This window comes from Mytilus trossulus, chromosome 13 (genome assembly GCF_036588685.1).
Source record: "Mytilus trossulus isolate FHL-02 chromosome 13, PNRI_Mtr1.1.1.hap1, whole genome shotgun sequence".
Taxonomy (NCBI): Eukaryota; Metazoa; Mollusca; class Bivalvia; order Mytilida; family Mytilidae; genus Mytilus; species Mytilus trossulus.
Genome location: NC_086385.1, coordinates 44,022,103 through 44,039,047, shown reverse-complemented (window position 1 = coordinate 44,039,047; position 16,945 = coordinate 44,022,103). Strand labels below are relative to the sequence as shown.

The window sequence follows — 16,945 nt, the reverse complement described above, 5'->3', positions numbered from 1 at the left end:
AGATATAATGGGGTATTTGTTGCATTAAAACAAGTATCAATGGTTTGGTTTAAAACCAGCTTTATTATACTAGTGTTATACTGTCAAAACTGCAGATTTAAGCAGTTAAGAAAGCTAGTTTTAATTTTGAAAAAGCAAATTATGATAGGGCACTGTGATAGGTTAATATTATTATCAGATCTTGTCCTATTTGTATGCTTAATTTTAGATATAAATGAATGCAGCAGTGCAACAACAAACAATTGTTCATCAACAATTTCAACGTGTCAAAATACAGATGGTGGATATACCTGTAGATGTAACACTGGCTACCAAACGAAAAATACATACGAATGTGAAGGTATGGTCAGAAACGTAAAACATACATGAGTTCTAAGGTTTTAAAAGATTCAAAAGTGACACCATACACAAATGTCAGTTCATTGTTCAAATCAAGTGGAGCAGATTCAGAAGTTGCATCACTAGTTCCTATTTAAAAAAAAACCGAGTTTTTGGAAAATTGATGATATTGCATAATTTTATGTGCTTAGTCCAGCTACTTAGTAGTTCATGATTTTTCTGGGGTCGATAGATACATCGTTTACCAAAAAGTTATTTAATTGCATATGTTTAACAGCATTTTGAGGGCAACATTTAAACACTTGATAAAAAAATCATAACTATCAAGTGGTAAAAAATAGAACAAAATGTAGTTTATATGTAAAGAGATACCTATCTACAGCTTAACAAAATGTAACACAAAGTGTAATATTTTCTTCAAACCTGGTTATAGAAATATTAATATCTGTCACTTGTCCAATTTTATGGATATTCTATATTATCATTTAAAAGTGAAAATTGAACATTTGTATCCTCATTCACGACATGCCATGTGTTGACTATCACCTAAATAAAATAAATTTGACCAGGTTTGGTTGATACACTGAGACAAAACATACTCAATTACAAAAATATCCCAAAAGATTTCTAGAGAGAAAAAATAATTATTTTGAACAATAAGCTGTTGTTTATACAGTATTTCAGACTACATTTATGATTATATATTGTGAATAAAACCGGAAAAACTGAAAGATAATCGCGTATGGTCGGACCATATGATTATAATACTCGATTGGTTATTAACGGGCCGGACCATATGAGTATTTGGACAATATAGGTATATTTTTTTTTAAATTACATTATAAAAGTTTCAATAATACAAAAACTTTATCTAAAAATGATGATGGTAACATGACAATGTATTATTTTTATAATACAAATGCTACGTAAAAGTTAAATATTGATGCCATAGTTAGTTTTCATCGTTAATTACATTCTAACATGTAGGCTTGGTTGACATTTACTTCCATAGGGTATCATAGTTTTTTGCATTTGCAAGTGTTGGTTGTGCACGATCCTTTTCATTTACACCTTTTGTTTGCGAGTGAAAATCTAGCCTTTTTGTAGGTCTGCGTACAGTGACACCGAGGTCTTGGGTCATTCCGATATGTCTACGGTGATTTTTAAAAAGAAGCCGTAGATCTCAAATATCGTAACATGACTGCAATACAAACCCCTTAATTAAACTATGTTACTTTCCAGTTACTCCATAATTGTGAAATGTTGTTCAGTTCATTAAGAAATTTTTCAAAGTTATTTTTTAAGTCGAAATATTGCCATTCACTCGTCATAACAAGTCGATATTGACCATCGGTAATTATCATAAGTATAAAATGTGTGTATTATTTTGACAAGTAAGTAAAATTAACAAGGTGAAACTTCTAATTTTTATTTAGCTTATCTTTTTATTATAATATAATAATAAAATTACCTATATGATAGCGTCTTTTTGATGAACGGTAATTCCATATTATGAGAGTTCTAAAGTCTTCAAGTTAACTTAACAGAGTGTTAATTACCCGGACATACGCGTATGGCTGGACCATATCAGTATATACCCATATGGTCATGACCATACGCGTATGGTCCAAATACTCATATGGTCCGGAACATGTACACTAAATTTTCTAAATAACAAAAATATCAAGATATAACATGAAGACATTACTGGCAATGAATTAGTTTTTCTACATAGTTTGTAGTGATTGATCTTAATTTAAAGATCTTTGATATACTACAGATGTAGATGAGTGCACATCAGAGTCTGATGATTGTGAACAAGACTGTGTCAATAATGTAGGAAGTTATAACTGTGGATGTTTCTTTGGGTATGAACTCAACAATGACAGAAAGACTTGCAAACAAGGTAGGTGAATTAGTTTATATTTTATTAAAGAGCACTAGCTGTCAAGTTCATGTTCAACGATTTTACTAAAATTCTTATATTTTACTACGAAAATGGAATGGTTTCGTATGCAACATCATCACTGTGTCTAAACCACACCGGCAAAACTTGTTCGGATCGATGGTATCTAACATCCGGCACAATGACGGAACATTAAAAAACAGAAGAAAGCTAGGTTTCTCCTTATTTTCTTATTTTTTTATGATATCGAAGAATATATATACTTATACAACTATTTTCTATTGTGATATGCAATATTTTCTACAACCGTTCTACATTAACGAAGAAATAAGTAAAAATGCCGAATTGAGTGAACCTTGCCTCGAAATTGTTTAATTTCTAGTTAAACTGTTCACATTGTACGGAATAAAAGTTACGGGAAGATAGATAGTGACACGGAGTTTGTAAAACTAGTTATAATGAGCATCTCAATACTTGTATTTCTGTGTATAAAACGAAAGAAATGGGTCATGTGAAATTAAAATACACCGGTTTCGTCATTGTTGTTTACAACCAATCACCCGGTTTCGTCTCTTTATATCACCCGTTTTTTTTTTTAAAAGCAACAATATATGAAAAGCAACGATAATACGGATCTAAACATTGTCTTTCGACAGAATTTAAATATATATTTATTATAAGTAAACTTGGCGTGTTTACATTTATTAACATACTAAGTAATTATAGTACTATACATTTTCCTAATATAGGCGTATCCGTCATTTCACTGATCTCCAAAACTAATTTTAAATTGAATACTCAATAGCAAACACTGATATATAATTACTTTTCTAACATTAACATTATGATATTTTTTTACATAGGTTTTGAGATACATTTTTGTACATCGCAATATGTGACCCCCCTTTTTTTTTTACAAAAAAAAATAAATAACGCTTAATAAACAAAATTTAAAACATCACCAAAAAGTATGCAGAAGATTTATATTATTAAGAAGTTTGTTAAATTTGATGCAATAATGATAAATCGTTTTGAGATATGGCGCGACATGTTAAGAAAAACGCACTCCTTTTTACTTACAAAGTTTTGTAACTCAAGAGGGAGGCACGGACGGATGGAAGGGAGGACAGACGGATGGACGGACGGATGTATACAATGATACGTCCTGTCAAAATTGTGACGGGCGTGTAAAAACGCATTGAAATTAAAAAAAAAAAAAAACTCTAAATTAAAGGTCAATAAGTCTTATTAGGATATCGGCCAAGTCGATTTATTTGTATATCTTCTATTTTTGCTATATGACTTTTATATATATGTTTGAAAATAATAGATAGAAATTGATAAAAGAACTTCAAATTCGTCATTTAAGGGCAATGCAATAACTCATTCAAGAACTAATGTGAGAACTTTATAGTATTATAGTAAATGGATAAATGGTAGAGCTCAACATTTTAAAAATAATTATCTTGCCCTTTCGAATTGTCTATGTCTACAGCTGTTTTTGATTAATTGACTGCATGCACGTGCATGCCCCCTTTGTTTATTTCTTGGTTAACAAGCGGGGTCACGGTACACTTTTTAAAACAAGATACCTTAATTATAACTAAAAAAGACATATGATTTTAAATTAAATTTGTTAAATGCAGCCTAGTAATTTTAGATGTGAACATTTATGTAAAAAAATGTATTGAAAGACAATGAACGACGGTCGACCGGTGCCAAGTGATGAAAAAAAAAATTTCCTGTTGGGTCAAGTGAGCTAAAAACAATCTAGAATTCCAAACAAAATTACACCGTTCTTGAATTTAAAAAAAGGGTAACAACTGAAAATTTAAAATTTCACGAACCGGATCGGACATAGCAAACAACTTCACTGGCGGTTTTTTTTTCAATGAAAAATTTAAGACACATTTTTGATATGTAAGTGTACGCACTGACATGTCACATATGCTTACATGGTCGCAATTCAATTTATGATGAAGGTCTGTCGCCGAAGGAAAATAATATAGAAATGAGGTCAAGGGCAAGGGCAATTGACATATGGTAAATAGGGAAAAAAATCGTTATATTGCGTTCCATACTTGTATATGTTACAGTCAAACCTTCTAACTTTTGACATATGCAACTTTATACAAATAGTTCAAAACCTTATGAATTCGAATCACTTCGTGTCGCTTGTTTAAAAATATCAATGAGAATGTTTATAATAAACATAATCAACCTCACATAATCCGATTTCGCGGGTGTCCCTGTTTTCTTATTTCTTACAATATTTTAATTCGGTATACACTTTATAAGATAAGTGGCGAATCTAGAGGACGTATAGATTGCCCCCCCCCCCCTTTCCGACCCAACCTTCGATGCATGGTAGTTGTAATCCTTTTATTCCTATAAACAATCAATTTACATGTCGATTATGCATGCATATATACATTGGTCTTTTCATCAACGGTTATCCTTAAGAAGATTTATTTTTAACGATCATAGAAAAGATTACATACATGGAATGATTAGATTATTTATAAAGGTGCCTATCCTATTGTATGAGAAAATCGGATATTAATTGTGTGTTTCGATTTTTTTAAGACCGTAAAGTTTAACTCTAATTTCAAGTTTAAACATATTTTCCATATTCATATAGAAAACGAATATTTCAGAGCTTTAACCTCAATTTTCTTTAAAACTTTCATTTCTATCTATTCTGCTGTTAAACAAAATTGAATGCAAAGTAAAATTAAAATTATTTGTGTTCCGTAATAAGAGTAGAAATTCTAGTGTTTGCTTATTATTTTTTTGAATGTGAGACTAATCATATAAATAATAAGCCGTTGTCGTGTGAAAGAGCTTGTTTTCCAACGACCCGGTCACAAAACTCTGTTTTAACACTGAAGTTAAATTATCAATTATAATGCAATGCGATTATGATTTTTTTATTTGACCAAACCGGTTTATGCATTGTGAAATATATGACCAAACCGGGTGGAAAACATTGACGAAACCGGCCAGTTCCATTTTGACATAACCCATTTCTTTCGTTACATACTTAAAAATACCCGTACCTTCCTTTCCGTACAATGTGAACAATTTAACGAGAAATTAAACAATTTCGAGGCAAGGTTCACTCAATTCGTCATTTTGACATGCATTATTACTTCGTTAATATAGAACGGTTGTAGAAAATATTGCATATCACAATAGAAAATAGTTGTATATGTATATATATTCTTCGATATAAAAAAGATAAGAAAATTAAAGGAAACCTAGCTTTCTTCTATCTATTAATGTTCCGTCATTGTGCCGAATTTTAGATACCATCGAGTCCGAAAAAAAATTGCCGGTGTGGTTTAGACACAGTGATGATTAACTGTCGATTTGACCAACGATTACCACAATATACGCGATATAAACATAGTTATCAAACTCGAGTATTTAGATTTCTCTATGTCTGTTATTTTCTTATTATAGATTACATAAGTATGTAAACATCAATTTTATCTGCATACATTTTTTTAGGATTAAATAAGGACATCAAATGATTTTCTGCACTTTAAATGTTGACATTATTTTCCTATAAACAATTGAACACGCCAAATGCATGCATTATCCATCTATAACTAAAGCGAAATATATCATTTCACTATTTTATTAATGATTGAACCAAAAATATAATCTGATTTTATATTTTATTATATATCTAGTTCCTAGTGCCCCTTCAAATAAGATTCTGAATATGAGTGAAGTTTCTTTCATATTGAATATGTTTCTGTATATTAAATCAATTTTCTGTATAATGACATAGTTTTTGTCTATTAAATCATTTTTCTGTATAATGAATTAGTTTCTGTTTATTAAATTAGTTTCAGTATATTAGATAAATATTCTGTGTGTTAAATAAATATTCTGTATATTAAATAAATATTCTGCATATTGAATTAGTTTATGTATATCAAACTCATACTTGAATGTCGAGAAAGATACTTGATAACATAAAATATTATGTATGATATTCACAACAACTCTGCAATTGATTCGAATAATGCAGAATCTTTATATATTATTTATCATATAGAATGTGTTAAAAATTACTATAGGTTATAAGAACTCTATAATCTCAATAAATATTCCTGATGTTTTTTTCACTGATACTTAAACTTTTTATTTGCTAGTTACATTTCTTTTATTAACATATATACTTAAAGAATGTTTACAGATGATAGAATTGTAAATCAGGTACTAGTTTAGAATTTTAATTTTTAGTGTCTGATCCATGTGGTACTCTGAGTAACCTTACCTGTAGTTATGCCTGCAGATTAAAAAACAGCACTGTATTTTGTTATTGTCAATCTGGATATGTACTACAGGCTGATAACCAAACTTGTACAGGTAAATCACTGTTGATACGTCATTTCTGGAATAATATCTTTCATCGAAAAAGATACCCCGGTAGTCAATTTCGCACACCTTTTTGACTTCATTAACCAAATAAGAGGCACGCCTGTATCCCTGCTCCAATAAAGTTTTCAGCACTTTCAGAATCGTCATTACAAAAGAAAGTATAGAAATAATTTATGTTCCGTAAGTACGTTACATGATTTCTATACGACTGAGGGAGGGTAAACATCTATTTAGATTTTGGTTTCCACAATATTTTGGTAAGTATAGAATAAAAATAAATCATCCGTTTATCAGCATGTGTTGAAAATGACGATGGCTACATTCTGGTCACGTGGTGAAGGAAGTCACACTACAGATTTAACTAACTACCGTATTGGTTATACCTTACATGAAAAGTGTAACTTGATGGTCACAGATATTAAACAAAATATTCATAAAATGAGGGCTTTATTGTGAGCTTAAAACCAACCAAACAGCAGAAGAAGACTTATATAAAGAAAAAAATAAGATATGGTATGATTGAGAAAACTGTCCACAAGAGACCAAAATGACACAGACATTAACAACAATAGAGCACCGTACGGCCTTCAACAATGATCAAAGCCAAAACCGCATAGTCAGCTATAAAAGGCTCCTATAAGACAATGTAAAACGAGTCAAACGAGAAAACTGACGGCCTTATTTATATTAAAAAATGAACAAAAAACAAAATTGTAACACATATACGAACGACAACCACTGAATTACCGGCTCCTGACTTTGGACAGGCAAATTTATAAATAATGTGGCAGGGTTGAACATGTTAGCGGAATCCCAACCGTCCCCCTAACCTCGGACAGTGGTATATCATTACAACAAAATAAAGAACTATATAAATCAGTTGAAAAAGGCTCAACTCATCAGATTGACAAAAATACAAGTGGGCTTGGCCGTGTAATTATACATTTCGACACAAAAAGACACAATAAACAGATCTGAGAGTACTCGCAGTTATCTGACAGCTAGTTCAAAGCAACTTATATCTCATAAAAACATGCATATAAGGTCACCAACATGACCAACGTACGGGTCTTCAAACAAATTAGAAAATTATGCACTCAAAGGTTATCTTCCGCAACACTTAAATCTGAAAAATACAACTGAACATAACATTTCAAAATATTTAAGCCTATTAACAAAGACTAGAGGTTCCTAAATGTATGGAAACATGATAATGCATGTATTCCTTATTGATATGGAACAAAAATTAAATTGAAAGTTACCACAGTCAAATATTTAAAAATATATGTTTTTTTTTGTAGATATAAATGAATGTAACGATGACAGTAAAAATCTGTGTTTTGATAAGTCAACATGCTCTAATATGGCAGGAGGTTTTAAATGTAGTTGTACAATTGGTCAGTTCTTGGAGAACGATCAAAGAACTTGTTCAAGTAAGTACAACATGTTGAGAAAATAAAAATAAAACCATATGTTTTTTTTTTATTTTTAAATGATTTTTTCCCCTTTAATTGAAATGAGATATGTCAAATCGCAGTTGTTACAAACATAATCGCTTAATCTTTTTGGCAGAAAGATAAATATGTTTTTCAAAATTCAACTATGTATGGACCTTTTTAATTTGATATATATATATATTACATGACATATTGGTCACATTAGCTTTATGTACATTACAGATTGTGATCAGTTTCACTGGGGTGAAAACTGTAATAAAACATGTAACTGTGGTCCTGGGGCAGAGAGATGTGACAGTGTCACTGGATGTTTGTGTAAATCAGGATGGCAGGGGACCACGTGTGATGCTGATATAAATGAGTGTAATGGTGTAGTCAACCCATGTGATACCTCTCTCAACCAAAGATGTGTCAACACACCTGGCACCTTTGTCTGCAAGTGTGTGGCTGGTTATCAGAATGAAACCGGAACATGTACTGGTAAACAAAATAAAATTGAGAATGGAAATGGGGAATGTGTCAAACAACCTGACCATAGAAAAGGGACGAAAGATACCAGAGGGACAGTCAAACTCATTTATCGAAAATAAACTGGCAATGCCATGGCAAAAAACAAAAAGACAAACAGACAAACAATAGTACACATGACACAACATAAAAAAACCTACAAAATAAGCAACACAAAAACACAACAGCAGAAGGTCACCAATAGGTTCTACAATTTAGCGAGAAATTCCCGTCCTTCAGCTGAAAGCCAGTTTTTTATTTCAATAATATTCTTAAAATTGTTTTAGCTTAACTGTTATATTGAAGTCCAACTAAAATGTCTTCAATAATGAAAACACAGTTAAATAATCTTGAATATAACCATATACCATTAAACCATACTACAGCCCTGTTAAATCATTTGTACATTGTCTATATTATATGAAAAAATACTTTATGAACTAATTTGTGACATGTGATCATGTTCAGTTGTTTTCCTGTACAAAGGCTTGGCTTTTTTTACATTCAAAAGTAGAGGTAATTGAATCTTGTTTAAAATTCCTGATTTAGTTCGTAGAAAGGTGTTCAGGGCACTTTAGTTATCCCTGATTACTTTTTTTTAGATGTAAACGAGTGTGATAACAATCCATGTGATCAACTATGTACCAATACAGACGGAAGCTTTACATGTAATTGCAGAAATGGTTTTACAAAAGATGCAAATGAGAGATGTCAAGGTAATGTCGATTATTTAGTATTTTGTTGTAAAATTTTACATCAGATCCCGGTATCACATTCTGTGTAATAATTCTACTAGGATATATTCAGCAAAATGTAATGTAATTTGCTAATAATTTGTTGAAACAAAAGAAAAAAGGACCAAAGACTTGACATTTGTATTACAAGAGGGAAATCAATTTAATAGCTCATAGTCTATTTTATTTTGAAAATTGTTAATTACGAAGTTTTATAAATGTTTTATTTTCTTCATCTCTAATTATATAAATTTAATGTAATTTGATTAAAATAATTAGAGGTGAAGAAAGCAAAAAGTGTTCATTGACTGCTAAAATAAACGAGCACAACATAAGTAATTTAAAAAAAGAAATTTAATGAGTTGCAACTTTGAAATAGCTGCCAAAATATATTCAGTGACGTTTTGGTGGACATTTTTTATTAGGCGAATAATGAGAAATCGTATTATTAAATTGTAGATATCAATGAATGTGACACAACCCTGAACAAGTGTGACCAGAACTGTCTTAATACTCCAGGAAATTATAAGTGTTCTTGTAATGATGGATATCTTCTCAGCCCAACAGACCAGAGGAAATGCACAAGTAACTTTTTTGGTCCAGAAATTCTTAATTTCACTTTGATAACTACTTAGTAGGAAATAATAATTTACTTTTATTTCATAAAATCAGTTTTTATTATAAGTATTTCATGGTGGTTTTTAAAAGGTCGAACATTGATTAAATAATCAGACTTGTGTTTTGAATAAATTAACTGTGTTTACTTAATTCCGTTTTGATTCGGAATACCATTGACATGATTATAGGATTAGACTTATGCAACTTCTCACAAAATGGCTGTAATATTTTAATGTACCAATCATATATGAAAATAAGTTGGTAAAATATGACCACAAAAGTTTGTATGCATTACAATATTTAAAGATATTATGAGTATTTTTTTTATTGTTTTCACAGTTAAGACCCAATGTTCCATTTTGAATTGTACAAACCCAGGAACTTGTGCTGTTAAATCTGATGGATCAGAATACTGTACATGTCCAACAGGATTCAATCTTACAATGACTGATAATGTAACTGGGATCTGTGAAAGTAGGTTTTCCCTTGATTTGATTGAGACAGTTAAGATTTCCAAAATGTGCTCCATTGTTAATATTTATCTTATTACTAAAACTTTATCCATCATTTTGTTTATTAATATACTTTAATGTAATGATAAATATGAATAAAAATACAAGGGGGATATATCTTAAAAAGATAGCAACAAAGTAACAACCATTTACCTTAAGAGAAACACATAATACGTCTTCAAAAAGCGATACAACTTATTAAATTTTTACACTTTCATGTAAAAAAATATTACAGTCATGAAGTTTGAAAGACATGAAGGAGCTCTGAAAATGTAAAAGGTTCTTTGATTTTAATAAAAAAAAAATCAAGAAATACAAAAAGCGCAATACATGGTTCAAGTAATTAAAAAAAATAAATCCCTTCACAAGTTAATTGTTATGACAACAAGGCCTAAGAAAAACTGAAAATAATTCATAAAAATTTAAAAGGTGAGTTTCACCAAAAATTGATATAACAGTATATTTATCATGTTTATAGCGTAAATAATTAAAGATCATTATGTTTGTTAAAAATTTCAGACATCGACGAGTGTGAGACGAGCAATCCATGTGCTGATAGATGTACTGATAAAACACCAGGATACGAATGCTCCTGTACCAACAATGGTACCAAACTAGAGAGTGATGCACAGAGTTGCACAGGTTGGTATACAATTTGAGTGTTTCTGATGTTTCGATGTTTTCTTTTATATACAGTTAATGTGTTTCCTTCCGTTTAGTTTGTAACCCGGATTTGTTTTCTCTCAATCGACTGATTTTTGAACAGCGATATACTACAGTTGCTTTTATTTATGTAGTTAATATTTACATTTAATTTTTTTTTAATTTAAAATGAAAAAAAATATCCATGTAAAAGATTGTTTCGTCATGATCAAATATATAGTTGTGTAACGTTGTATTGAAGAAAGATGTTTCCATTTATATGTTTTCTTTAAGTCGATACATGTAGTTCAATACTTATTAAAACAAACTTTGATGTCCATATTATATGTAAGTCTGTTTGAAATTTACCTACAACAAATTCCATGGTATTGATCTATACTAAACTAAACTAAATTCTATCTGAATTGTAGTCTGTGCTGAAGGAGAATGGGGACATAACTGTGCTGAAAACTGTACATGTGTGATAGCAAACACCAATTATTGTAACAACACTGAAGGAAGTTGTAATTGTAAAACTGGCTGGGCTGGGGATTATTGTGAATCAGATGTCAATGAATGTACAAGATCAACAATATGTCAGACTTTTTCAATGTGTGAAAACACCAATGGATCCTATGTTTGTGTCTGTGATGATGGTTATTTTAACTATGTCGATGTTTGTAAAGGTTCGTCGACAGAATTATTTTTTTATCAATGTCTGTTTTGTACTTTTCAACTTGACTACTAACTTCAAATGTGTGTTAATATATTTCTCATATTTACAGGGAGACAGTTTATAATCTTCCAGATAAAAGGATCTGGACTGTGTTTATAGAATAGAGAGTAGAGTAATGGTTAAAAAAAATAGAAAAAAATGGCCTAAAAATTAAATTAAATACTGAAATAAAAACCTCCAAATCCTTTATAACAGATAATAAGGTATTAATGTATTAATTTCTTATTCCTGACCTCAAAATCATTTCCTTTCCAGAATGTAGTTCCAACACATTTGGTAAAGACTGTGCTCAGACCTGTAGCTGTGTTGTAACCAATACAGACTCCTGTAACAATATTAACGGCAGTTGTATTTGTAAAACTGGTTGGTATGGAACCACCTGTTCTGAGGATGTTAATGAATGTAACGTTACTCCCTTTATATGTAATACTACTTCTAATTCTGAATGTAACAATTTAAATGGTACCCATGCGTGCAATTGTGTGACTGGATATCAGAAAATAGCTGATGGAAGTTGCAAAGGTAGGCTGATATTTTCAAGTACTGTGGATAGGGGAGAAGTTACATGTTTGTAGATATTTGATTTTGTGCTTTGCAAAGTCGTAATCAATGACAATTTAAAATATGTTCCTCGTTGAGCTTATAATTTCTTGATATACCTTTACCAACAAAATCCACGAAAACTGATACCCAAATAATAATAATGAATGCACAATTATCAAATTGGTTATGCAGGACTTGTTCCCAGTGTGTACCCTTTAATATGTTTATGTTGTTTTATTGCTTGGGATTGATGAAGCCATGTGCAATTCTATATATAAAAAAATATTTGTTTATATAGCACAAGCATTGTGTTGGTTAACATATCCTGATTATGAATTTATTATTCTGGTTGACACTGTTTAGACATGACATGGCTAAATATTTCTATACAAGTTGTATCGTTTTGAAAAAAAATGAAAATTTTGCTGCAGTATATATGAATAACGATTTTTGTAAATGATTGAAGTGACACTTAATAAAAGATCCAATGAACTGGTTTAAGAAACGGAAAAGCTTTACAAATGCAATGTTGTCATTGGTTCAAACAGATTTGTAACACTTCATTAAAAGATCATCAACTTAATCTAATGATTTAATTTTTTGAATCTTTAGCTCTAGAAACCACTACTGCAAGCAACACTGCACAAGAAGCTACAACACAAGACGCCACAACACAAGAAGCTTCAACGCAAGACGCTTCGACGGAAGACGCTACAAAAAAAGAAGCTTCAAAGCAAGAAGCTACATCGGCAGATGCTACAATGAAAGAATCTTCAACGCCAGAAGCTACAACGCAAGACGCTACAACAAAAGAAGCAACAACGCAAGAAGCTTCAACGAAAGAAGCTATACAAAAAGAAGCAACAACACGAGAAGCTAAAACGCAACATGTTACGACACAGGAATCTACAACGCACAAAACTAAAACACAAGAAGCTACATCGCAAGACGCTACAACACAAGAAGCTATAACACACAAAGCTACAACGAAAGAAGCTTCAACACAACAATCTACAACACAAGAAGCTTCAACACACAAAGCTACAACGCAAGAAGCTACAACACCAGAAGCCACAACACACAAAGCTACAACGCATAAAGCTACAACGCAAGAGGCTACAACAAAACAAGCTACCGCAACACAAGAGGCTACAACGAAAAAAGATACCATGCAAGAAGCTTCAACAAGAGAGGCTACAACACAAGATGCAGCAACACAGGACGCAATTACACGAGAAGATACAACACAACATGCTACCACAACACTAGAAGCGACAACTCAAGAGGTTACCACAGTTAAGACAACAACTCCAGAAGCAAACACCAAGGTTGTCACATCAAAAAGGGGTCAACTCAAAAAGTTACAACTCAAGAAACAACAACCGAAAAAGCAACAAAACAAGAGGCATCAATCACAGATGCCACAACTACTGAAGGTATCAAAGTACAACATGTTCTATAGTGCAATTTTTTAAAAAGAAGCTGCAGTTTTTTTTAATTTGAAAAACAAAACAAAACTAGATTTGTAATTGCTAGCAAATGTTAGTATAACGGCAGCCATTTTGAAATTTCCAAATCTTAAAGAGCACATCCACACACAAATTAACAATGGACATTGTTGCTGTTTCCATGGTTACGGCGGCCATTTTAAAAATTCAAATGACAAATTACAATTATCCACATGTTCAGGTATCATTCTGTTGAAGTTTCATAAAGTTTACGGCATTTGAAAAATGAAGAATATCTCTGCTATGTCCATGGTAACAGTGACCATTTCCAAAGTTCAGACGTACTCAAATTATTAACCAAAAACAAAACAAATAATTTCACAATTCTTCTGTTTCCATTGTAACGATGGCCATCTTGGAAATGCCATACAATTCTAAGATATAAGCTGGACATAAAAAGTAAAATAAAAAATAAAAAGAGACACGTAGAATAACAATATGTCACAAAAACTTCGTGAGATTGCCAGACAAATACATTTTAATTTCTTTTCTTATGCACATTGCAATAAAAGGTCAATACAATCTTTGAAGGGATAAATATGATGAGATAGTACTAATGAGTATTGTACATTAAATTAGTACAGATGTTACAAAATAATACATAATAATGGTCTGTCACATACTATAATGTAAATGACAATTTATTTAGAAAAAAATTGAATTTACAGACATAATGAAAAAAAAATGCTGACTTATTTACTACATCGGGAATCAGTTTAAAAGTAAAGAAGAACAAAGAGAAATAATAATGAAAAAAATAAACAGATGGACATCTCTTCGTTTTCAGTTTTTAAGAATTTATTATTGGACATTTCTTTAAGATTATGCCAACTTTTTGGTAAGAGACAATAATAATCAAAACCAAGGAGTAAACAAAGACTCACAAAACCAAAGGACATTTACATCAACAGTTATAAATAATAATTAAGAACCAACACGAACTACACTAAAATCCGGGAGTGAAATCATGTGCTCCGGCAGGGTAAGCATTTCCTGCACCGTAAACGGCACCCGTCGTGTTATTTCTTTGTTCAGTTCGGTAATGATGGAAGGTTATTATGACTCAGGAAGAATATCTGATATGATTTCTGACACACTTTTGTCATAAAGGCCAATCAGCTCATGATAGTGACCGTAAAATTTCTTGAGTGATGACCTGAATTTGTTTGATTCATAGCCCTGTCTTAGTAACTTTTGAGAAACCAGTATTCCTCATTCAACAAAATCAACGTACTTTGAGCTAGCTCTAGAGTAACGTATTATTTGAGACACATATACTTAATATGCTGTTTGGATGTTGCTACACAACAATGAAAAGTTGACTATAGGAAAATTAAAATGATCGCGTTTGTTTTAAAACAAACAAAATAAAATTTGCAGCTTCTCTACCGCAGTTTTTTATAAAGATTATTGCAAAGCTGATATACATATTAAGCTATATGATTCGTGTAAAGCTAAATGATTTTAAGTTGTTGAATTCCTAATGTAAATCACTGCACATGATTGTTACTCAGATAGTGCTTGAGATGCATATACAGGTCACTGAACAAACTCCTAGTTACAATTGCATTGCTGAATTGATTTTCTTTCAGGACTTTTATAATTGTCTACATGATATGTGCCAAAACTATTTTATTGAATAGGAACCAAGTTCTTTTTTTCTTTATTTTTTTCTTCAGATTGCATGTTACAATTTTATTTCAATGTCCAAGTTTCAATAAACTATCCCTGAGAAATACTTTACAAATATCCAGAAATATCCAGATAATAATGAAATATATTTTTTTTAATTATATCAGTCTTTTTAAAGGAGTAGAGTCAGTAAGGGCCGATTTTGGCCTCATTTTCAAGTTCATCTAATGAAATATTTTAGGCACTTTTTAAACACTTAAGTGACTATTTAAATTGATTCCATTAGTTAATGTGACAGATTTTAACTGATTAAGTCATTAAAAACGCTCCTATGCAAGCTTCAATATGAAAAATCTATTAAATATGCCAAAAATCGTCATTTTTCAGATGTTTTTTGTCAAAAACGAAAGTGGCCGCATCAGTGTTTATCCTTAACCTTTATATATATCACTAGAACACACCCGCGAAATCGCGGGCATTCAGAGCGTAGTTGAAAGTATGTAAAGTGTTGTTGGAAGAACAAATATTGAATGACTGGAGAATTTCAGCAAAAGTATCATAAGTCAAAGGTTATTGGGGTCAGGAAAATGTGTTTTTTTTTATTATCCCTCCTCCTTTATTTTCAAAATTCCCAATTTTGGGTTTCTATCAATTACAATATGACCATAATAAATTTAGTGGGGAATTTCAGCAAAAGTATCATAAGTCATAGGTTATTGGGGACAGGAAAATGTATTTTTTATATCCCTCCTCCTTTATTTCCAAAATTCCCATTTTTTTGTTTTCTATCAATTTTAATATGAACATATTACATTGAGTATGTTACAAACATTTAAGTAACTGAGGATCCTGTAATTTAGTGGTTGTCGGTTTTTTTATGTGTTACACATTTGTTTTTCGTTTTTTTTTTGTGTACATGAATAAGGCCGCTAGTTTTCTGGTTTGGATTCTGTTACTTTGTCAGTTCGGGGCCTTTTAAAGCTGAGTATGCGGTATGACTTTGCTTGTTGTTAAAGGTCGAACGGTGACCTATTGTTGTTAATTTCTGTGTCATTTTGGTCTCTTGTGGAGAGTTGTCTCAACATGGCTATCATACCACATCTTCTTTTTATTTGTAACCAATGAATTTTGTAAAAGATTTAATAACTGGAGAATTTCAGAAAAGGTATCAAAAGTTCACTTGAATAATTGTAGTGCTCATCCGTTATGAACATTCATTACTATATAAATATAGTGTATTTACTTTCAATTTGAAGTTTACTAATCGATCCATGGTGGTCATTGATATAGTATACAAAACCTCTCTTTAATAAACTGTGTGACCGCCGTGGATAGTAAACTTGAAAATGATAGCAGATAGAATTCTTAAAATACAGTATACAGAAAAACGCAAACCGGAAGTCTAATCAGACTTAA

The 16,945-nt window shown here is 31.2% G+C and overlaps 1 protein-coding gene across 1 annotated transcript in view; it reads left to right on the top strand.

The window, feature by feature from the left end:
• LOC134694404 (uncharacterized) overlaps positions 1-13,864 on the top strand; it is a 39,788-nt gene extending 25,924 nt beyond the window's left edge. The window contains exons 19-30 of the mRNA XM_063555413.1: positions 209-340; positions 2,120-2,245; positions 6,503-6,628; positions 7,942-8,073; positions 8,320-8,577; positions 9,207-9,320; positions 9,798-9,923; positions 10,296-10,430; positions 10,988-11,110; positions 11,542-11,796; positions 12,102-12,368; positions 13,002-13,864. Of these exons, the coding sequence (XP_063411483.1) occupies positions 209-340; positions 2,120-2,245; positions 6,503-6,628; positions 7,942-8,073; positions 8,320-8,577; positions 9,207-9,320; positions 9,798-9,923; positions 10,296-10,430; positions 10,988-11,110; positions 11,542-11,796; positions 12,102-12,368; positions 13,002-13,864 (2,657 nt within the window). The remainder of the gene's footprint in view (positions 1-208; positions 341-2,119; positions 2,246-6,502; positions 6,629-7,941; positions 8,074-8,319; positions 8,578-9,206; positions 9,321-9,797; positions 9,924-10,295; positions 10,431-10,987; positions 11,111-11,541; positions 11,797-12,101; positions 12,369-13,001) is intronic.
• The last annotated feature ends 3,081 nt before the right edge of the window (positions 13,865-16,945 follow it).